The sequence below is a fragment of the Rhinolophus hipposideros genome (assembly GCF_964194185.1).
Source record: "Rhinolophus hipposideros genome assembly, chromosome: 18".
Lineage (NCBI taxonomy): Eukaryota > Metazoa > Chordata > Mammalia > Chiroptera > Rhinolophidae > Rhinolophus > Rhinolophus hipposideros.
In genome coordinates, this window is record NC_138064.1 from 29,274,269 (window position 1) to 29,299,272 (window position 25,004).

Sequence of the window (25,004 nt, forward strand, 5' to 3'; positions counted from 1 at the left end):
CCTATCCTATTGAGTAGAGAAAAAAACAAACATATTGCAAACCGATCTAGAAGAAATATCCCAGACCTGGAAGCCAAGAAACTTGGTAGTCTCAATGCTAAAGCTAAATACTTTATTTCCTTAGCTCTAAAGTTTATATATTTCCTAATTTACTATTTTAGAGATTGGGATGATTCTAGTTAGTGTGTTGTGGTCTCTTTTTAGAGGCTTTCAAAATATATAGTGTGTCTCACAATGAATGACATCTTAGAAATGAAATCTGATAGCTGCCTGACATTGGGTGAATCATCTGTTTCTCAAGGTTTTGGTTTCCTCAATTCTAAAATAAGGGATTCTTACCAGAATATTCTTCCTTTTGTATAAGTACATGGTTAGAACAGTCAGAAGCATTCACCAGGCAATGCCAGAATGGAGGGCATTATATTAATGTATGAGAGAGAGGGTGTACGCAGAATAAAATCCTGCAGTTCATCCTCTAGGAAAGCCGCAGGTAACCAAGGGAAGTCCCAGCACAAACTCAAGGTGTTCCTGACAGTCCTCAAGAACCTTAAATGCAAATAAAGAGCATCCAATATACGCACTTAAGTGCTGAAAGATCTGCCAAAAAAAGTATTGTCATCTGGGAAGAGTCAACCAAGGTCAGAAGCCTGAGAAGCAAGCACCTTGACAGCATTAGCTGCTGAGCCAGCTGGCAAGGGCAGATTCCCCACAGCCAACTGGGAGAAACCTGGACCTGCACTGCTGGGAACAGCTAAGTCTGAACACAAGGGCTAAGGCAGGTGATCGTTCGCATTCATCCAGAGGAGACAGGAGCTCAGAGCTGAAGAGTTTGTCCGTAGTAGACGAAGATTATGGCTAATGAAGTACATGGGAAATGTCTGGAAATCAGAAACCAAACGACTTTTGGGAATTGTGTGGCTCCTGGTTAGTAATCCTCCTTTAGCTCATGCATTCATGTTCCTAGGAACCTGCTCCAAGGCAAGGCAGTGTGGTGGGAGTAGAAATGTGCAGAGCTGGTAGTTAGGCTTTTGTTTTTAGGGTTAGGATTTATAAAAAGAACAGAGAATACACAGAACAAACATCTGAGCGCCTACCATGCGGACATAACCAGTGTTTCCGTTTGTTCCTTTTTTCTTGCTTCAGTTGAAGACCTTGCTTGTTTTCCTTCAGAGTCTCTTTCGCTTCCTCCCCTCTCCAGGGGGAACCACCATCATGAATTTGGAGTATATTTTTCCAGTAAAGTTTGGGGCTGCTTACATCCTACTTTTAGAACTAGAAGGTATGCTAGGGTCTAATTTTTTATTATTTAAGAATGATCATACTAAAGCTTAGAGGATTGAATAATCCAAAGTCCCCTTTCTCTCCTTCTCCCTCTCTCTCTGTCCCTCTCTCTCTCTCATCCATTCTGAATTTATTGAATAGCTACTATTTGCTGTTCTATGCTATAAAGATATAAAAGACGACGAAGAAGAAGGAAGGAAGAAAAAAAGAAAGTAACAATTGTGGCATGGTTTAATCTCTCTTATCAGGAAAGTGATTTCACACATGTGAGAAAGGCAACGATGCAAATGACAGTTACACATGTACGAGCATAGGATTAAAGATTAACTTCTATATGATAAGGGCCAAGTACAGAAGCATTAGAAGGTACTATGCTCCATCTGGAAGACGAGCATTAGTACTGACTGGCTTATTGGGAAGGGTTTTGCAGATGGGGATCTTGGTGAGAAATTCACTTTCAGCCTGAGGCAGAATGAAGAAGAAGGAATGAAAGGTCATAGCAAGATGTGCTGGCAGTAGTGGAAGGCAAACTTGGAAAAGTGTGGAGGAGACAGACGGTGGCAGGGCCATGTAGATCAGTTGAAGAATTTTTTCACCTATCAAACTGGTAATTATCTCTTTTTTCAATCCTAATACCTAGTAAATGGTGATAGCTTAAGAAAAGACACTCAGTATTGAGAGTGCAAGTTCACAAAACTTTTTGGAAGAGGACTTTGTCTCAGAAGCTCAAATATGTGTGTTTTTTGACCCAGCAATCAGCCATGTGGCTTCTAACAGAAAAAACCACAAAACAAGTAAATGTTTAAAAAAGGCCATTGTAGTTATGTATATTCTATATTTAGAATGGTGTTATAGAGTCACAGTAAAATATATGGAACCATGATATATTAAATTAAAAACAACAGAAAACCAAACATACACTATTTTTTTGTGTGAAAATAATATATGCACATAGGAAAAAATATACCTGAATATCAACAATGATTGTTTCTGGGAAATAGAATCAATCCCTTGTGATTTCTATTTTCTTCTTTGGCTTGACAGACTTTCTAAATTCTCTCCAATAAACATGTTTGCTTTTGTAATAAGGAAGAAAATTATAAAAATGGCAAACCATAACAATTACACATTTGATTAATCTGAAATCTCATGGAGCCAAAAGATAAATTATTCTCATCCATGAAAAAAATTTCACTCGTTCTGAGAACCTAAGTTGTAAGGCTCTCAGAGTCAAAATTCCAAAATGATGTGACTGAGAAAGAAAATGCACCCTCCTGAACATAAAAGCGGTAAAGAATAACTTATGAGGCCTTTAGAGTTGAACAAGGTAATGATTTAAAGACTGAGTTAATTCCTTTGAGAAAACCACGTTGTCCAGTACAGTTCTTCAAAGGAATGTTCTTTCCTAACAGACAGTATATCTGAAGTGTAGCTTAATATTCATTGGCTTTTTTATGTTTGATAAACTACGCCACAGGCAGTCTTCTCCTTTATTTTTTGCTTAAAATGAAATATGCGCAAGTCAAAAAAAAATAGTATTTCTTTCCTGAAACTGGCATTTCTCAGATTTTGCCATGAGCTTCATCATTTGGGGAAAGTTCCGTGGTCATTTGGAGCTTTAGATACCACAACAGAAGATGAAGTACTGAGAAAGCTTTCCTCTAGCCTTCAGATTCCCTAGTTCTATGATTGTAACAAAAGCTCACATTCAAATTGTCATATGTAGACACAAGATCTTTCTGAGAGAAAGAGGAATGCCAACTGACCCACTGTTTTACCTCCATGTGTACCAAAATTTGGGGCAAGTAAAAACGCATTGTTTTCATTGAGTGTCCTTTATATAGGGCTCATGAGCAGACCAGCCCCAGTGGAAGTATTTGCTCTGATTTATCTGGTGGTACTTTAATCATTGTAAAAATATATATACACAAGTAATAGAATTGATTAGCCCTTCTACCGTGTGTGTGTGTGTGTGTGTGTGTGTGTGTATGTGTATGTGTGTGTGTGTGTATGTGTATAGACTCAAAAGGAGAGAACAACTTAGATGGCAGAGAGCAGCTGGTAATGATGACAGCTGGCTCTGGTCATAGGATGACAGGAACCACAGGTAAGAAAGCATAAAAGATGAGTTTTACCAGTTCACAGATTTGCCTATTTAAATAAATAAATAAATAAATAAATAAATAAATAAATAAATAAAGCGAACAAAAAAATAAACAACAGAGGGCCTTGTGAGGATAAGGGAGCATACTGTGCCAGGACTGAGGTGAATGATCCACTCCATGTAGCTGGGGTCCAAGGGAAACAAAAGAAATAAAGAACTTCATTAAAGCCTCTTAAAAGATTGACCTGGCTCCTGGCAACTGTAGTCAAGAATAACTAACATGACTCTTATTTTTTTAAAAAGCAAAACACCTTTTCTTCCTGGTTTCATAACATCATAAATTTGGATGAAATTTTAGTCCACAATACTTGCTTTTGAAATTTGAATTCTTTGTTCCTTAGCTAGCAAACATTTCTCAGAACTTATTAGAAGCTAAAGGTCCTGGAGCATTTGACATTTCCTGGGGGCTGACTAAGAGGATGAGATGAAAAGTGATGGCTATTGTTTTTATTCTAGTGTATTCTTGTCCTCTGGCACCCCACTTTCCAATCTCAAAATTGGGTGAGTTTGTGGTAGTTATTTTGGAATACATTGTTAAATTTTCTAGTGTTAGGGAATGGAGAAGACAGGGCCGTGAAAAAAATGCTTCAAGAAATGAGTGGTTACTTTCTCTCCTCACACTAGTGACTAAGAAAAGAATGAAGATAAATTCCTCTCCACCTCACAACTTTCATGCCGGCACGTGGATCTGTCTGGAAGGCCCAGTACAAAAGTATCTATGGGAAGTGCACACACCCACACAAAGTGGTGGGAAAACCCAAAAGTTGTGTATTCAGATATGCCTGACATAGAGGAGGGGCATCATTTCCTGAGCTTTTATTGAAATAATTAATTTTAGAGAGTTGGGGAAAAGCAGCCATGCTGAACTGTTCCTTAAATGTTCCCAAAAGCAAACTAGGTTTTTTGACTTGACATCACTCAAAACAAAAATGTAAATTAAAAAAAAATATTGTAAATGTTTTGTGTAGGTCAATGTCCCCGGAGCCCGGGACAAAGAGAATGAGCCTCCAGAGCCTACCTGGGCTGGCAGCTTGGCCCCCACACTTTCATCTGAGGCTGAAACCACTCAGGAGCCATTGCGCAGCCCCCCTAAGGAGGGGACAGACGGTCTGGGAATCAGAACTCCAAGGCCCATATTGAACGTAAGGCCGGAAAAGTGGGTGCACAAAGGTAAGAGATACCTGCCAATCATCTACTGCATTTACAATGTGAAGAAGGTCCGGGAAAGATGGCCTCTAAAATCTCATGCAGAGAGAACAGGCTTTGACCCTAAACAGGGAGGACAAAAGACACTTTTCATTTTGTTACATACAGAATTAGAAAACTGGCTGAAACAGAATTGGTCAATAAAAAATGTTCAAGTTCCTATAGTGTTTAGTAGTAGTATTTTAAATGAGAATGTCTCTCGAGTGCATTGCGCTCCCATGTTTGCCACAGTCCTTACTATGCCCTATTGCTTACATGTGGCCTTCACACATATAGACATGGGAGGTTTTGATCCTTAGATTATAGAAGAGAAAAAAGTAGAATCTAGATTCACCAGAATATTTTCTCTGGAGTTAATATCTATAGAAATTAATAAGTAGACACATAGTTTCTGAAGAACTTGCCGGAGAGACACCCTTTCCTAAAGAAGAAGCATAGATTGGCTTGAAAACAAGTTACACAATAAGACATTATTTAGTTATTGTTTTTAAGAGCAAAGGTAGTGAAAATCTGCACTGTTCCTTTCCATTTGGTTTAAGGAGTGTTCATTTAGTTTTAGAAAGTATATGAATTGAGACACACTCCAAAATCTGAGGAAATGATTATGGGAGATGGCGAAAGAAATGAACTTTATAACGTATAAACCACCTCGCAGAACACAGAAAACAGATAGCCAAGTACCTATTTGGTCTTTTTTGTGATTTCTCTAGCCTTGGGATCACTTCCACAAGTAGGAAATATAAATCAAGACACTAAAGAGTACCGTGAAATAAAAAGGGCTTTAACAAAGGGCTTTACTGTTGTAGCTTTTCTTTGCTTTTTTACAGTGGATGTGTTTCTGAAATTTATTTGTAAACTGACATAGAAGGTCATATTTTTATTACTCTGCAAGAGCTGCTCTTTTTAAAAGAAAATTATAATGTAAAGAGAGCCCCCCCTTTTTTAACCTTTTTTTTGTAGTTTAAAGGGATCTTCCTTTTTGAATAGCACAATGACATGTGATTTTAGAGATGCTTTCTATGAACAAACAGGAAGGGAATGTGTACAGAAGGCTGGAATCATCTTCATTCTAAATATTAATTTGATTTTAAATCAAATCCAAAGTAAACTAAGAAATCCTATTTTTCTCTTGTCAACTAATCCCCACAAGAATGTAGCCAATGAAGGCTCACACTGTTACACTTTCACAGAAATAGGCATTTTTAATGAGGTTTCATAAAGACTGAAACTTTCACATTTTCAAAGGAATGAATATCTAATGGTGGGATTTCAGGTGGTGGAGGAAATGTTTCCGGTGTTAGGAAACCCTTCTTTAACTTATAACAATAATTTTTTTAGTTGGTGTGTTAGTGTGCATGGAGAGTAAACTTTACAAAGCTTTTTATTTCCATCTTTTCAGTAAAAGAAAAGCCTATAATAACACGTTATCTTTTTTTTCAACCTAGATCCTAGATGCTTAGAAGACCTCAAACCTGGAAACTGTAGTGAATATGTGGTTCGATGGTATTATGACAAACAGGTCAATTCTTGTGCCCGTTTTTGGTTCAGTGGCTGTAATGGCTCAGGAAATAGATTCAACAGCGAAAAGGAATGTCAAGAAATCTGCATTCATGGATAAGTAAGCAAATCAACCTGTAATGAGTCAAATCTGTATCACTATTAACAAGCCAAGAAAGAAACTATAATTTCAATATATTCACCCAAAACAAATAAAGCACCATGTTGGATTGTATCCTGAGTATTTACAACTTATAAACATAATCAAATCCTTACAGCCACACTAGGATGTAGGTATTATTAACTATTTTCACAGATGAAGAAGCTGAGGCTCTGAGAAGTTTAGCAATTTGTCACTTGTCACCCAACTAAAAATTGGCAGAGCTGGGATTTGACTCAGTTCCATGCAACCTCTATACATAGGCTTAGTATCGACTTAGAACCTGCATTGTGGTTCTGATTCCTGTTAATTCCTATTCTGTGTATTATGTAAAATTCAACTTCTTCTCAGCCAGCCCCCCATTCATCCCTTGTCCCTTGTCCTTTGTCCCCACTTCCTCTCACAGCCCTGCCAGTAGCAAAAGGTAGGTGGTAGGGAAGGATTTGGATTTGGGAATTAGAAATGATGGGAGTATGTGCATAGGAGGTGGTGAGATAAGAAAAAAATCCTGCTTGGGGGAAACACAGACAGATGGAATGGTTGAGAGGAGAGGCACTGGAATAGGAGTTGGGGTGGTGAAGTGAGCTTGGATTTTTGCCTCACTTGCCCTGAAAGTAAGAAACCAATCTGAATTTAAATGACTTAAATTGATAACCAACTGTCATTCCACAGTCCTCCAACACGTTTGCTAACAAACATTTATTGTGTGTTTAAACTATATATTGAAAACAAAACCTGTAATTTAAATGAAGGAACTTTTCCCACCCTTCCTTTAAAATATGTAAATGTGACTTTCAGTTTTCGGGGGGATAGAATGAGGAAGCACTTGACAGCCAAGAACTACTTAAAGCCCACATCCACTCTTGAACAAGGCGTTTTAAAGATGGGTCTTACACTGAAAGATGAGCCACCAAATTGAAATATGACCAAACAGAGTAATAGAGAATTGGCTCTGTCATTTTATAATAGTTTTGCGACACCCTGTCTGGAAAGATCATCAGTTCTGAGCTGAGCTCAGATAGCTTTTGTATATATCATTTCACAGCACACTTTCTTCTTCTTTCAGGCCTGTGATCCTCATTCAAGGTCAGAGGTATAAAAAAAAAAGCATTCAGTGATGGAGGTGCTAGAAGAACAGCCATCTTAGCAAAAATAATTTTGTATAGTTTGATTAAATTTTTATCATGTAACATTTGATATTACAAAAGAATATATGTAATATACTTGTAAGTTAGAAAATACGATAATGAGATGAACACAAGTGAACACAGCACACAGAGAATGAGCTAAACATAACCAATCCTGTTGAAGCTGCCTACGTGCCCCTCTACCATCCCAGCCCTGTTTCCTGTCAGGGATATCCCATCTTGAATTTTGTTTACCATTTCACATTGCTCTCGGTTTTTATATGTAATTTTACATGTAAAAAAACCACATATATTTTGATGTATCTCTAAACAGTACATAGTCTTGCTTATTTTAGAGCTTTATAAAAATGGTGTCATACTCCAGTCTTTTGCAACCTGCTAGTTTCATTTAATATTATAATTAATCCATATGTCTTACCATATGTAGTCCTAAAAACATCTAAATGTATTCCTAAGTAATTTATTATTTAGGTTTTTTTTGAGCTTTAGAAAATTTGTTTCATGATATGTAATTCTTTGCAATTTGGTACATTATTACATTATAATTCATACACATCCATTTACTTTCACAGTTGTATAATATTTGTGTGAATATATCATAACGTATTTAACCATTGTCTTGTCTATGATCAATTAACTGATTGTTGCTGTTTATTTTTCTTACTATTCCATCAGCTTTGCTATGAATGCTTTGATGCATGGCTTTGGGTGCACATGCACCACTGTTTTTCTAGGATACATGCCCAAAAATGGAATTGCTGGGTTGCAGGATATATAAGCATTCAAAACTAGTATATCATATCCAAGCAAATTTTTCCCAAAGAGTTTGAACTAATTCATTAAAACTTTCACCAGTTGTACGCAAGAGTTTCCACTGCTTGATATTCTTATCAACACAGAATTATCAGACTTCTTCAGTTTGCTAATACTGGGTATAAAATGATATCTTGTTTTAATTTGCCTTTCTCTGGTGACATTTTACCATATTTATTCACCATCTGTGCTGCTGCTGCTTTGTAAAATGTCTGTTTATAATTGGGGAATTTTTTTCAATTGGATTGTTTGTTTTTTCCTTGAATTTCTGGAGTTCTTTATATATCCTTAAATCAAATTATTTGTTCATTATTTGTGTTACTAATATATTTGTGTCTTGTCTTTTTACTTTACTCTTTCCTTTTTTTTTTTTATGAACCGAAGTTCTCAATTTTAATGCAGTCCAATTTACCCATTTTTTCTTGTGTGGCTAGCACGTTTTGTTCCTTGTTTATGTTGATTAGCCTCTCGGCCACCTTTCTTGGGTGGGATACTCCCCCATGAAAAAAAAAAAACTACTCTGGGTGCTGGGTGTACCTCTCTGGGTTCTCACCTTCGTGGCTGGTAATTCCTTATGATCCTGTTAGAGTCTTGCTAATTTCTAGGTGACCATTTTCGTTTCATCTTTTTTAGTTGTCCTCAGCATGAAAGTGGGTCTGAGCTGCATCGATGGCCATTACTATATTTTGTTGTTGTTGTTGTGGGAAGGAAGACTTTGGATATTTTCTCATTCTTTGAAGCCCAGCAATGCATTAAAAAGCATGTATTAGTCACCATATGTCATTGGAAAGTACCAAGACCCTTCAAAGAATCTAGCCGGCTACTTTGCCAGCAGAAGCAGTACTTATATTTCTTTTTCAAGCTTTTCACAACTTTGCCCACATAGAATTGACATGCAAACATGTTGTAATGTTGACTAGGGTGTCCATCCCTTTGTCTGAAACATCCTTCTCCTCCTTCTGGGATGACCAAATCCTAATGTTTTACGGACAACTTACAGGCCTCCCCTCTTCCTTTGTGGTGTTTTCTTATCAGCTGGGCCACGCTCAACCCTGAGAGCCCAAAGCCCGCAGCTGAGGCCTCCATTCTACCTGAGTCTGAACTGCCTTTCACTTATTGGAGATTCTCTGCATTGGTTTCCTTTTGCTGCTCTAACAAATTACCACAATTTGGCCACTTAAGCAACACAAATGTATTATTATCTTACAGTTCTGTAGGTTAGAAGTCTGATGCTGCTCTCGTTGGGCTAAAATCCAGGTGTCAGTGGGGGTTGTGTTGCTTCTGGAGGATCTAGGGAAGAATTTGTTTCCTTACTTTTCCAATTCCTAGACTCTGCCCACGTTCCTTGGCTTGTGGCCTCTTCCTCTACCTTCAAAACCAGCAACAGCAGGCTGAATTTTTCTCATGCTGCCATTGCTCTGATTCTCTGACTACAGCTGGGGAAGGTTCTCTGCTTTTAAGGACTTGTGTGATTAGATCCAGCCCACCTGGATAATCGAGGCTAACCTCCCCATTTCCAGGTCCTTAACCTTAATCACATCTATTAAGTCCCTTTTGCCATGTGTGAGGAACTATTGACAGGTTCTGGGAATTAGGAAATGGACATTGTTGGGACACCATGCCCTCAACCATAGCATTTGTGTCCTGTGCCTGCTCCCCGAGCTTAAGAGCAAAGACAGGCCTGTTTATCTCTGTGTCCCTATTACCTGGCATGTTGTTAAGAACTCAGTACATTAAAAAATACATCAGAACTCACTTTTTTATTACAGAAAAATTAACAGCTTGGAAGAGGGGAACAGAAAAAGAGCAGAAAAAAAATCATACTCCTTTAAAAGGAGAATCAGAGAAAAGTGATGTCAGTGAGTAAAAACTAGTACTCTCTCATCCTGTTTGAGATTCAGAATGACCTCCTCTTCTCTTCCCCCACCATGATTAGCAAAACAAAGTTAAAAGTCAGAGGGAGTATTGTCTAGATCAGAGGTGTCCAAACTGTGGCCAGTGGTCCAACTGCTGACCGCGATCCATTTTTAAATGGCCCGCAGCAAATTCCAAAAATATATTTAGTTTACTTAAATAAACCAGGTGAGGCAATATGTACTTCACCTCGAGTGAATGGCCTGGCAGTTTGTGTATTTTACCGCATATGGCCCTTGGTAAAAAACGTTGAAAAAAGTTTGGACACCCTTGGTCTAGATAAAGGATTAAAGACACTGAATTGAACAATCTGAGAATTAATTATGGAAAAGAGAATGATGATTTATGTTTTCATCTTAAGCTGGTTAAAAAGCCAACAGAGATGGGGGAAACATATGACATTTTGTTCTCCGTTCTCAAATTTAAAAAAAGAACAAACTACGTATGAAATGTGCTAGAAACAAGAATGCGTGTCTACACCTCAGGGATACTGTGAATACCTGATCATGGCATTGTACACCAGAAGCTAAACATTAATGAATGCCAAATATAATTTTATATATATAATGTGATGGTTCAGTGTGAGGTCGGAGGGATAGTGGATGGGGGGAGGGGGGTTCACAGTGTGAGGGATATAAATGATGAACGTCTAAGTATTACCTTGTCTTGTACACCTGAAACTAATAAATAAATAAATAAATAAATAAATAAATAAATAAATAAAATAAAATAAAATAAAAAAAAGAATGCGTGTCTAAATAAGTTTCCATTTTCAATTAAGACACGAAGACATTTTTAGTATTTTAGCAAGTACTAATGATGTTCAAGAATTTAACAATGAAAAAACTCCATTGAAACTTGGAAATATCTTACGTGATCAATTCTGTCGTTTTCATTTAGTTGAAACCTCAGCTTTGCTGACTGCAAGAAATGCTCTAGTCAGGTGTTGGAAAAGCACACTAAAGTTATAAAATGATAATTAAGCTTGGTGATTTTAATCTTGATGTTTATCCAAACGTGACAAAAGGTAAACGAGAGAATGAGAGAAAAATATTTGCATGTGACATGTAACAGAATGGCTTCATATCTCTAATAAACAAAGAGATCTTATAAATCCAAAGGAGTAAAAAGGAAAAGATAGAAAAATGATAGAGTTGGCAATTCAAAGAAGATGGCCAATAAACCTATGAAGAGATGCTCAGCCTCACTGCCTGAGAAATACATGCTGAGCGGATCAGGGATGAGTCTGGAACACCCACGGGAGAGTCTGCGGAGCACCCTGGCTGAGAACCAGCAAGGAGACCTCTGAATTGTGCTAACCTGAGGAGAGGGTCTACTATTTGACTTTGGAATTTTAGGTGTTCAACCACTTATGCCCTTTTTCTCTACAAATCTATCATTCAGTGTCTTTCATGAATAACAGTGCAAAGATGGATTAATGCTGTTGAAGTATCCAAGATTTCCCCCCTTCTAATAATAACTTTTACTATAATTTCACTAAAATAAAACATGTTTTAGAGTGTGTGTGTGTGTGTGTGTGTGTGTGATCATCAAAACAAGAATGATTCCAAATCATATTTCACAGATATATTTATGGCATTTTAGGTTTTTTAAAAAAAGCTGAACTGGTTTGATTTTTTTAAAGCATTAATTATTTATTATTTTACATAGATTAATATCTTTGAAAAAGGATTTATTTAAATAAACTCATTTAAAGTCACACCAGGCTCTAAAAGTTAGGAATTTTTGAACCCTGCTTTAATTGGGTTAAGGAAATAAGAGCTCTTAGAATCTCTAAGATTCCTTAGAATCTTCTAGTCCTTTGTCTCCTCTATTGCTTATATCTCTTAGACAAATACCCTAAGTGACTGGGCATTCTTGGAGTGAACATTTCTGGTAGGACAATTATCTCCTGGCAGCCCATTCTTTAGACAATACCAATTCCCACGGCTGTACTTTAAACTGATGTCTCCCTTGCTTCCCACCCTGACAAACTCCTAGTCTAAACTGCCACGTGGCGCCTTGCAGAATGATGGTGTTGTGATTTTAGGAATGTCGCTATGTCACCTTTCATTCGTGCTGCTTCAGCAGTGTCTCCGATCTCCATGGTCATTTCCCATTCTATCCTCTAATTCAGAGCATGCCCTCCAGGACATGAGTCACTGGAGTAGGGGAGAGAAGCAAACGCGCATGTCCTTTGTTCTAAATATTTTATTCTATGGAATATGGAAAACCTCAGATGACTGCCACATTGAGAGAAGACCTGGGAAAATTGTCCTCTATCTTGGAAGTAAAAAGAAACAGAAGAATTACATAGTAGGAATTCTAAATAGGAAATTAGGCTTGTGGATTGTAAAGACAGCAAAGATTTCTCTCTAAAATTGACTGGAGACTTCAATTTTATTTTTGCCATCCTTCAAATTTGCCCTGAAATGCCACACTCATACTTTCTTAACATTATTTTTCAGTACTAACAGAATTCTCCAGTTATTGCTTCCGTCGCATATTCGTGTTATCTTAAATTTATTATTTGGCTCCTTTCCTCCCCTGCATCTTAATGAGTGCTACGGTGCTGTCAGTATCTGCAAATTGGGATTTTTCTCAAATTGATTTTATTATGAATAAATCACTGCTCAGACTTGCTTTCAGCTGTTTAAAACAAAACAAAACAGAACATGTCCCTGATGGGAAAAAACAACCCCACAAAAACCCAACAACCCTCCCCTTTATGTAATTGTCTCATCTCCAGTCTTCCAAGAAATAAATATTACAATTTGTAGACTTTCCCTGTGGTGCACTACATAACTTTGTTATTAGAAAAATATCGACAAACACAGTCAAATGGACTAAAATTGTGCCTCTTTAAAGGTTAGAATGTTACTTGAGCTTTCCCCATACTAAAAGTCCAAGGCCAAGTCTACTAAATGTGCTTTGTACCACTCTCTACCTTCGCCACACACCAGCAGTCCCTCTGCTTTCCACTTCTCCATGAATGATGCAGTCACTCAGCCAGTGACCTCATCTGGCCTCTGAGAAACAGCCCAGACTCTTTCCTTTCTCACACTCCTCATGTCAGATTGCTCAGGGCAACTGGCCCATCTTATTGCTTCCTGTTCCTCTCCACCCTCAGTCTGTCATTGTTTCCAAACTGGTCTCAACTCCATCTTATCCCTCACCCCTAATCTTTAGCCACCTAGTGCTGTGGAGTTATAGTAGATCTGACCCAATCATTTTCCTCTTTAAAATGCTTTAGGGGCTCTCCATCTTCTCCAAGATACACAGCGAACTTTGTAACACAGGATTCTAGGTCCTTCGGGACTTCACTGCTGCTTCATTTCTAGTTTATCTCCCTTCAGGTCCTTATACACGTTTTTCAATTCAGCTATGCTCAATCATTTGCTACTTGTTGAGAGCACCATTCATTTCCTTTTGGAATTTACCCTCCCCTTCCTCCTTCTCTGTCTTCCTTATTTCTTCACTTAGCATTATGGAATACATTTTTTTAGCAGTAAATAAAGAGCTACCTAAGTCTTTTTAAGAGTTTCACTTCAAAAAGTGGACACAAGAGGTGTTTCACTTTAAAAAGTGAACACAAGAGGTGTTCAATTTAATCCATTCATCTTTGTTGGGCCCTTAAATGTTTCTAATCATTCCCTTCCCACTTTATGCGACAGCCATTCTGCTTACTAATCCCAAATGTACTAAATTGGGTTTGTTTGGGGTATTTTCTTTTCTTTTTTTTTTGCCTTCGTGTCTTCCTGCCTGCTGTATATCTATTTTCTGCATGGCAGACTCCTACATATTCTATAAGACTTAGTTTAAATATTACATTTCTTGAGGAAGCCTTCTCCACCGTTCCAGAAAAATGGTCCCTTTTTGTTTGACCCCCAAATAGTATTGCCTTCCTGGTATTTACTAACGGCACAAATAAGATGATAACTAATTGTAACCTAGGTCAGTAAACTTGGACATCTACAATGGTTTGGGCTGGTAGAAGTCTCAGAAATGCTAATTTACAAAGGAAGTGGCAGGAAGAGAGAGGGACTGCTTAGGTCAGACACTGCACTACCACTTTTCTTGGAGCCACTTACAGACTAAGGACATTTTTAGAAATATAGCAGTAAAATATGAAGAATATCCATTTTTATTGGAATAGACATTAGAAAAAGAAGGAGCTGTGTTCTGGGTATTGAGAAGCTTGCTATTATTAAATCCACCTACCTAGGAAAGAAAGAATTTGCTTACTGACAGAGGGACTTGGGTCATTCCAATGGAGACTATCACCGGGCATTTTATTAGGGGGAATCATACACCAGGGACAAGAAAGAGACTGGTCATTTTCTTCCACTGGCTAGTGTGGCAAAATGCTAATTACAAGCCCATGTACATTCTTTTTTGTTAGTGTGGACATTACAATTCATTTTAATAAATATCCATCACTGTGAGAAAACAAACCTGGTATAAGAAATAGAAATCATTTCACCGATATGTGGTATATAAACCAAAAACAACAAAAGAACAAGACAAACAAATGAGAAAGAAAAACTCATAGACACAGACAATAATTTAGTGGTTACCAGAGGGTAAGGGGGTGGGGGGTGGGTGATGAGGGTAAGGGGGATCAAATATATGGTGATGGAAGGAGAACTGACTCTGGGTGGTGAACACACAATGGGATTTATAGATGATGTAATACAGAATTGTACACCTGAAATCTATGTAAATTTACTAACAATTGTCACCCCAATAAATTTAATTTAAAAAAAAAGAAATAGAAATCAGGAGACAAGTTTCTTAATTCCGTTCTGCCAAAAATATTTGCAACTCATTTATCTGATGTGTTTGATAACAACAACAACAAAAAACAATTTTAAATATCCTAAGATAACAAAGCTTTTAAACTTAACTCTATAGATAATATTTATATTTCCAGTATCCAAGGGCTCTGGCAAATAATTTTTAAGTGAAGTTTTGGCACAAAGAGGTGAAAACTTTTCACCATGATATATTTGTTATCTGCACTTTCCTAGAACTCTTAGTTTCAAATTAATGGATCTCTTTCTTAAACCACTTTTCCCAGTACAAATCCTGCCCTTCTTCAGGTCATTTTGCTTTATATAAAGCTTAAATGTGCTTCTAAAATGAATGAATGTTCCCATGATTTTATTTTGAGAAAAAGCTTCTCAAATTAATTACTGTAAGATACTGGATGGTATCATTTAATTTTCTGAACAATCAAATATAAAATAGTCATGAACATGTTAAAAGGCTTGAGTAGGTTTCTGGTACTTGGCTGTATGTTTTCTTTAGTATCCACTTCCACAATGGAAAAATCTTTGTTTTCTCTCCAATTCAAACATCACTGTATGGCCTTTCACAGGAAGAGCTTTTCTAGTCTTTAGATTTTTATTTTAGAAAAAAAAAAAGTGCATTTTTCTGGAAAAGTTGTTTAGTAAATGTATGTATTTATTTAAAATTTTTAAAAAATAACCTATTTAAAGACTTTTGTTCCTGGTAATAGGCCGGACTACTTTGGTTGGGAAAATTCTCCTGCTAGAAACAATGAAATTCTTGAAAAAAATTAGAAGGAAATTTATTAAAGCATCAAACTACTAATGAGATATTGAAGAATAACAAGGCTAAAATCTACGGGGAAACGGGAAATTAAAGACATTTGTAGAACACTGCAGCTGCTTTCGCCACACAGTACTTGTCATTTCAGAATGTCTTAAACGTTAGCTTTGGTGGTTTCTGAGGATGAAAGGGACAAAATTTAAAACTCTGGACCACAGAGTTGGGGAGTTTAATAGAAAAGAGAGAATGATCGCAAAGGGATATGAAGGAGCTTTATGGGTAATAAAAATATTCTATATTTGAAGACATAGTGCTAATCTCAAATTCGGTGAAAAAAATTTAACTTACAGATCCAAGAAGCTAATGAACCCAAAGCCGATAAATACAAAGAGAAACACACCTAGCCACAACACAGTCAAACTGCTGAAAGCCAAAAATGAAAGGAAAATCTTGAAAGCAACAAAGGAAAAATATCACATTACATACAGGGGAAAAGCAATATGATTAATAATGGACTTTTAAGCAAAAACAATGGAGGTTAGAAGACATTGTCACAACATGTTCAAAGAGCTGAAAGAAAATATCAATACAGCTACAATAGAAACAATATACAACATTACAAATGTACCTAATTTCAGCAAGCCAAGAAAATTTTAATTTGTTTATATTTTTGTATTTAATATGTATTACTTCTTAACTGCCCATAGAGTGGTTAAATTTGGTAAACCAAATAGCATGGTAATTTGTATGTGGCCATTAAATAATGTACCTTTTTTCCTTTTTTTAAATAGAAATCAAATCATAAAACAAACAGCAGTTTTATGAAAGAAAATGAGTATAAGAGCTCTCCCAGGAAGGATTATGAAGTGGGAAGGGTGGAGTCCTACGACATGTTTTCCAAGTGACGATAATGTTAGAGAGTTGGAAATCAGAGAAATCTGCCAAGGATCCCTAGAGGGAGAGGCCGAAGAGTCCTAAGTGTGAGAGCAAAGCACAAAAACCAAAGCAGGAGAGTCAATGATGCTATTAATAGATGCTACCAAAAAATTTGGTAAGATTTACATCAAAAGTGTCCACTGAATTTAACAGCAGGATGGTTGTGGATATTTTGGCAAAAACACTCCCAGAAGAGTGAATGTTAGGGCTAGAGCTGAGGTAAAGGAAAAAACGGGAAGGTAAAGGAGAGAATGGTAAGTGAAGACAGCAAACATAGATAGTGTGGTCTTTCAAATAGGTAGGAATTAAGAGGAAAAAGATGAGATGGTAGCTGACAGGGGATATAGGTGTTATCAGTATGAACAACCTTAAAACGCAGTGTCTTGGGCCGGCCTGGTGGCTCAGGCAGTTAGAGCTCCATGCTCCTAACTCCGAAGGCTGGTGGTTTGATTCCCACATGGGCCAGTGGGCTCTCAACCACAAGGTTGCCAGTTCAATTCCTCAACTCCCCCAAGGGATGGTGGGCAGCGCCCCCTGCAACTAAAATTGAACATGGCACCTTGAGCTGAGCTGCTGCTGAGCTCCCAGATGGCTCAGTTGGTTGGAGCGCGTCCTCTCAACCACAAGGTTGCCGGTTCGACTCCCGCAAGGGATGGTGGGCTGCGCCCCCTGCAACTAGCAATGGCAACTGGACCTGGAGCTGAGCTGTGCCCTCCACAACTAAGATTGAAAGGACAACTTGACTTGGAAAAAAGTCCTGGAAGTACACACTGTTCCCTAATAAAGTCCTGTTTCCCTTCCCCAATAAAATCTTAAAAAAAAAAAAAAAAAAACAAGAAACAAAGGAAAAACACAGCAGTGTCTTAAAACAACAAGCATTTATTATCACTCATGTAACTATGGGGGAATTGAGTGGTTCTTCTGATCTGGGTCTGGCTGTGCTCACTCATTTATCTGGGGTCAGCTGAGGGCTGGCTGATCTAGGATGGTCTTACAGTTTTGAAAGTTGGTTTTATGTTAGATGGGATAATGGAGGTGAGTGGACCATGTTTCTCTTCATCATCCAGCATGCTAGTTCACATGGAGACAGCAGAAGTCTGTAATATTTCTTGAGGCCTAGTTACGAATTGGTACACCATGATGCCACATCCTACTACCCAAAGTTCATCACAGAGTCAGCCAAGATTCAAGGTATAAGAAAAGAAATTTACCTCTTGATAAGAAGAATTGCAAAATCTCTTCACAAAGCACACTGGTAAGGGTGAAGAATAGGGGCCGTTTTTTTTCTGCAATCAATCCACCACATGACATAAAGACTGGTTTTTATATTTGTTTATTTTTAATGGAACAGACTTGATTATATTTCAATAATGTTGGAAAGGAGTTATATAGAAGGAGAAGGTAAAGATGTGAGAAAGAAGAGATAATTGAAAGAAGTTCTGGAAGTGGAGGGAGAGCATATGGTGTACAGCAGAAGTAGGATTAGCCAGAGATACCAGTTCCATTGCACCATGTGCGAAGGAGGAAAAGATGGGTGCAGACAGCAATGTGTTGATTTGGTGGTAGGAAGTTGAGTGAATTGTTGTCTGATGGTTCCTTTTCACTGAGAAGGAGGCAAAATAATTTGTCAAGAGTGAGAAGAGAGGTGGACACCTTGCATCTGTGGATATGGACAACAAACAAACAAAGAAACAAACAAACCAACTAGCGGAATAGTAAGCCTGGTTGAGATTTGAGACCATGACTTTAAAGTTTCACCAGTTAGCAAGGTGTTGTGATTTTTCCAACTACATTAAGGAGCTGTCAGCACTCAGGGCAGGCCACCCCAAAATATCCCACAATAGCATATTCATTCCTTTGAATTAAAGTTATTTCAAAAGCAGCCAGTACAAGAAGGGCGCATTGACCCTCTCTTGTCTCCTTGAGTGTAGGAAATAAATCTCCCAAGCAAAAGGTGCTCACCCTGCCCCTCCCCATTCCAGGAGGGCTGAGTCAAAATCCTATCACTAGAACTATAGGGCTGAAGTGCCTATATAAACAAACCTTGTTGCCTCTTTATTATTAATTCACTACCCAAACCCAAACTTTGTTTAAATTCCTTGCTAATGCATACCCAAATATTGCTTAGATTCCTTTCTAGTGAAAACCTTTTTTTTTTTTGTCCTGTCAATTCTTCACAAATTTATTGTTTGTCTAAAAAAGTATAAAACACTGGCTGGTTCATCATTTCTCTGAGCATCAATTATAATTCTCCCATGCACACATATCAGGTTGGTTTTTAACCTGTTAATCTAATCTTCTGTCAATTGTATTATTAGTCCAGCTGTAAGAATTTAAGAACGCAGCTGGTAGGGGGTGGGGTGGATTTTCCCCTCTCCCCAACAGTGCCTCAGTACAGGAATGGATGAGACAGACTGTTAAATTCATTAATTCATGAACTAGAAGGACAATGAAACAGGATGTTGAAAGAGAAGTGGTGGATGGCTCATGAAATACAAATCAGACTGAGAAAAAGGCAAATATGGAAAGTGATTGTATTAGCTAGCTGTCATAACAATACTACGATCTAAGTGACTTAAACAATAGAAATTATTTTCTCTGGGGCCGGCCCGGTGGCGCAGGCGGTTAGAGCTCCGTGCTCCTAACTCCGAAGGCTGCCGGTTCGATTCCCACATGGGCCAGTGGGCTCTCAACAAAAAAAAAAAAAAAAAGAAAGAAAAAGAAATTATTTTCTCATCATTCTGAAAGCTAGAAGTTCAAGATCAAGTTACCAGATTTGGTTTCTTCTGAGATGTCTGTCTTTGGCTTGTACATGGCCACCTTCTCACTGTGTTTTCACATGGTCTTTCCTCTGTGCACACACATCTATGTCCCAATTTCCTCTTCTAAGGAAATCAGTCATATGGGATTAGGGTCCACCCAAATAACCTCATGTTACCTTAATTTGCCTTATCTCCAAATACAGCCACATTCTGGGGCAGTGGGGATTAGGACTTAAAAATACGAATTTTGGAGGAACATAATTTAGCTGAAAACAGTGGTGATACTTGGGAAGAGAAGGGATTCAGTGACTAGTGGCTTTGTTGAAATCAAAGAACCAATATCGTTGGGGATGGATAAAAAAAAGAATGGAAAGAAGACAATTTTGTTGTTAAAGAGATGAATGACTAAATTTATTACTTTAGAGGAGCTCCTCAAGATATGACAATGTTTAAGACAAGGCCATGAAAGTGGGTAGCCAAAGAGGAAAGAATGGTCATGAACTCAAGAGGCCCAGGGTTCTGAAGGGGTTTCCTGTATAAAAATGGAAATCACTTGGGTTGAGGCAGGACTTGGGTGGAGGGGACTGATAACAGGGGTGTGGGTTATGGAGACTGCAAGACTGTGAGCAAATTTAGTGGATGTGGGACACAGAGGCTTTCCTTTCAGAGCACCTTAGGAAAGGTCAAATACAAAGCAGACAGGGAACTCTGGTGTTTCTGGAACTTCCGACTGGATTGAGTATGAGGATTCAGGGGAGAGGCCCTGAGCTCAGGAGTCCTGGGTGAGAAGCTCTCTGGGGCTTGGAGGTGCTCCAGGAATGAGAGGTCTGTGAGATGGTTCTTGCTTGTGGAAGGGATGGTGGAGTAGGCTCGAAGCCCTCTTTATGCTGAGTTTAGATTGTAACATTTCTCCTTACTTTACACCTTTCCTATCAGCATATAGCCGTGGGGGGTGGGAGGAGTGAATAAATACTGAAATATTAGGAAAATAGATGCTATTTCCATGTTGTTGAATCATATATTTTGAACTCTATTACACGGATTTAACTTTCTAGTGCCTTAGTACCATGGTTACCATAGTAACCAGAGTAAAGCTATATGTAATCATATACATAGTTAGGTATATGAGATATGTAGGCTGGCTACAGGACAGAAATTCAAAACAGGAGAGCTCTGGACCTTTATTCAATTAGTAATGATAATTAGCATATACGAGTATGAAGTGGATGCATATTTTGTGCCAAATTCTGTTCTAAACCTATATTTATTTACTTAATCTTCATAACAATCTGCCTTTTAAATCGACTTGCAGGTGCTCTATATTTTGAATTTGAGTCAGTCCCATATTGCAAAACATTCTCTTCATCTATTCTCTGGATCAGCTGTTCCCTCTCTTGATAGTGTGCCTTTCATGTTCTTAATCTTATATTATAGTCCTATTTATCAGTTCTTTTCTTGTTTGGAACACTTCCTGTTCTATTTAAGAGATCTTTGCTTATTTTTAAGTAATGAAGATGTTCTCCTATTATTATTCTAGAAATGTCATTGCTTGACATTTGATATTGAATTCTTCAATCCATTTGGAATTGACATCCGGGTCTGATGTAAAGGGGAGATCAAGGTTTTTTCCCCCGTATTTCTATCTAATTACCTGAGTCCCATTTACTGCAGTGGCCATCCTTTCCCTACTGCACTGCAGTGTCCCTTTTGTCATAAATTAGATGAGCAAACATGGGTGATATGTTTCTGGATTCCCTATTCTGTTCTATTCCTTTATTTGTTGTTGTGAGGGTATCATTATTAACCTAATTTTACAAAGGAGGAGACGTAAGCACAGGAAGGTTAAGTAAGGAAGGCCCTAAGTCACATCACTAGTCAGTCTACACTGTTAATCATGTAATACATGTATCATAAGAGCAAATTTATCAGAAGTTACTATGTATGAGGAAATCCCTGAATTGATTCTTCAAAGAATACTCCGCACATTGGGAACTGGTATTAAGAATTAATGGAAGGAGCTTCAAGTCAAACATACATGGATTTGAATCACCATTCTATGCACTAGCAGTAAAAACATAGACAATTAAGCTCTCCGAAATGTTTGTTTATAAAAGGAGAAAAATAATATCTGGCTAGCAAGTTTAGACCAAACCAGACCATGTATACCTAGCCTAACACACAGTGCTGAATAATGTTATTTGTTTCTTAATCCCTTGACAAAAGTGCTTAAACCTGAAGAAATGTATGGATAAATTTTCTAGCATATTACGTTCTGAGCAACTTTGGTATGTTTAGTTGGTTATTGTTTGGTTTGGTTTGGGAGTTGCCTCGAATTTGGATCTCACTAAGAAAAGTAAATAGATGGAATTCGATACCTAATGGCAAAGAGAAAAGGAGAAGGAAGGACAGAGATGAGAAAACAAACAAACAAACAACTAGTAGTTTGGGCTGGATACCCTGGCTAATCATGTCTCTACTTTCATTCTACTTTGCAAATATTAGTTATCTCGTGACTATGGATGAAAAATACACAGAAAGGTCGCCACTCACAAAAGGCATAATTGTGAGATCAATCTAGGATTAGGAAGCATGGCTTCCTCCTCAGCTCAAACACTCATGCAGCCTAAATTGCTCTGACGAAACTATGGTCACTGAAGTAGTTTTCAGAGGCAATGTATACCTCCAACAAAACAGGTCGTCTTAAAAAACAAACAAAAACAAAACAAAAAATGCTTGTCTTCTTTTTTCTGCTTCTCACCTTCTTACTTCTAATTCTATTTCTTCCCATCTCAATTTTTCGCACTTCATCTTGTCTTCTTCCTGTGGTTTAGACTTATCTGCATGTGATGCCTTGTGGCATTTCCTTCCTTAGTGTTTCCAGCCTAAGGAAACACTAGGACATCCACGTCAAGCAGCATCATGGAAATGAACCAGTAGGAAGTACTTGTACAACAGTGATGATTCCTACTCACTGTGTCTTTGCAAAATGATCTCGATTCAAGAGACGGTTCACAATTCTCAAGGTGCTTGCAAAACAAAATTATTTTAAATTTATCTTAAAACTGCATGTGGTGGCATCTATCCTGTCCTGGCAGAGGAGGTAGGGGGGACACCCCAGCTCGTAGCCCCTTCTAAGGCCCAGATTCAGCCCTGCTGTAGACAGACGCATCAGGCTGTCACAGTGGAATGCTGGCAGACATTTGCACCATCCCCCCCAGTCCCCTGGCTCTGATTCAAGGCTCCTGAGCAGCCTTCAAATTATGATTCCCATGAGATGTGCCTATGGAGAGAGATAGAATTGATCATGCATTTCTCATTTGCCTAGTATAGAATAAGAGGGACTAAAATTTGTTTATTTCAGTAATTTTTTTTAAAGACTCCAGCTAATGTAATTCCTCTGAGGAATTGGGAGCACAAAATGTAAAAAAAGAAGCACAAAGCGTTTGCCCTAGAGTCACATTTCAAACTGATGGTTGATGTGCAGAAGTCATCTAAATGCAATAAAACATTTAACTTCAGAATATATAAAGAGTGTGTGAAGACCATTTTAAAAAGCCAGAACATAAGTCTTATGCTACTATTTCCTTTCCTACTTGCAGAAGCTGAGGCTGTTTTGTAGCTTTATTAAATCGTATATGCCTCAGGCTCTGTTTTTTAATAATTCCATTTCCCCTGGAGTTTTCACTCCAAACCATTCTAGGATCTAGTGGTATACTGGAATTTTAAGCAGATGAGGAGGAGAACTGAACATTTAGGTTCTGTTTGCCTCCCCCAGTATTTAAGAAAGCAATTACAGACATGTCTGGCACCACCTAAAACCCAGAGCCCTCCACACTTTTAGTAGAACGCAGGATTTCTCAACTTCTGTGTCCTGGCCAAGGACAATGAATGGGGCTTAGGCCTCGAAGCAAATAAAAATATGAAAAGAAGTGGTGGGAGGCTTTTGATGTGGAATAGGGCAGGACTCTCAGATCTAGAAGGTGTGAAGCTAATGATTCCTTTCTTTACTCCCTTGGCAGGGCTTAGAGAACAAAAGGTGCTTGCTGTCTGTTGTCTAGAACTGGACATTTCTGAAAGTTCCAGGTCTCTGTCCATCAGCCCATCTGTCTGTCCCCCCACCCTCTGTCCCTTCCCTACCACTGGTGTCAATTAACGCAGGGAAGGAACACCTGCCAGAACCACTGTCAACCGCTCATACTTCCAGGAGGTATGTTTGCTGGCATGCCAGTTCCTAGAATTCACTCCGTGTTGGCAGTGGCTTCTCAGCAGTATCTGGAGAAGAACGGCTCAGCTAACAGTCTGGCTTTGAGAAGCCCGTGCCAGAACTGCATGGTCAAACCCCAATGCCACTGTGGGGAAGGAGGTGTGGTCTTGGCCTCAGTGACACAGGCCCACACCATCTTCACTCCATCACTACACACAGCTCCATCAACTACAGATGTAGCTATAAAGTCTGCTTAAAAGTCTGGAGCTTAATTCCAGACACAAAAAGACAAATACTGCATGATTCCACAGATATGATGTACTTAAAAGTGGTCAAAAATAATAAAGACAGGAAGCATAATGGTGCTTGCCAGTGTCTGGGGAAAGGGGAGACTGGGGAGTTATTGTTTCATAGCAGTAGAGTTTCAGATTTACACGATGAGAAGAGCTATGGGGATGGAGGGTGGTGATGGCTGCACAACCATTTGAATGGATTTAAGACCACTGAATTGTACACTGAAAAAATGGTTAAGATGGTAAATTTTATGTTTTGTGTGTTTTAACACAATGAATAAGAAAAAAATCTGGAGCTTAATTCACATAAAGTTGTAAGTGAAATGTAAAGTTGCAAGCAAAAGTGAAAAGAAATCACTGTCAAGGGAATTTTGTCTCCCTGAGCAACAAGTTTTACTGGAAGGCTAAATCTATTTAGCTGAGCGTATGCTGGGGAAATGGGGATGGATGATGAAGTCCATCTTTTTAGGTCATGTGACCTCGGCCTCAGCTCCAGGGGAAAACAAATTTCTAACTGCTATACAAAAAGGACCTGTGTAACAGACAGGAAACAAATGGGACCCGCGTATGCAAGCACCACCAATATGCTAATTTACTTATTAATCGTTTCCTTTCTCTAGGTCTTTGTACAACTTAGAAAAGGAAGCACACAGCCTGGCCACAATGTGTGCACTATTCTCTTCTCAGACTGGAGCTTCTTGAGAGTTGGAAACCATGCTTGTTTCTCTGTGTATCCTGAGCACCGATGAACTTATGAATGGAATGGACACAATTTGAAGTAGGAGTCAGTGGGAGGAGGCAATGAAAGACCAGAAAAAATGTTTTCTTTCTAAAATTAGGGAAACCATCAACATAAGAAGTATTTGTTAGTGTAGAATATTTTAAATAATGAAAGAAATTAGACAACTTTCAGGAGATAAATGCAATGGGTCAAAATACTTTTTTTCTTCTTTGCTATGTGTGATGGTTAATTTTATGTGTCAACTTAGCTTGGCTTTGATGCCCAGATGTTTTGTCAGACACTAGTTTAGATGTTGTTGTGAAGATTTTTT

At 38.2% G+C, this 25,004-nt stretch overlaps 1 protein-coding gene across 1 annotated transcript in view; it reads left to right on the top strand.

Moving 5' to 3' along the window:
* The window catches only part of COL28A1 (collagen type XXVIII alpha 1 chain), a gene marked incomplete at its 5' end in the record, with an annotated part of 138,117 nt that extends 131,736 nt beyond the window's left edge, over positions 1 to 6,381 (top strand). Inside the window, 2 exons of the mRNA XM_081079633.1 lie at positions 4,414 to 4,615; positions 6,097 to 6,381. Of these exons, the coding sequence (XP_080935759.1) occupies positions 4,414 to 4,615; positions 6,097 to 6,269 (375 nt within the window). The 3' untranslated portion in view covers positions 6,270 to 6,381. The remainder of the gene's footprint in view (positions 1 to 4,413; positions 4,616 to 6,096) is intronic.
* Positions 6,382 to 25,004: the final 18,623 nt, after the last annotated feature.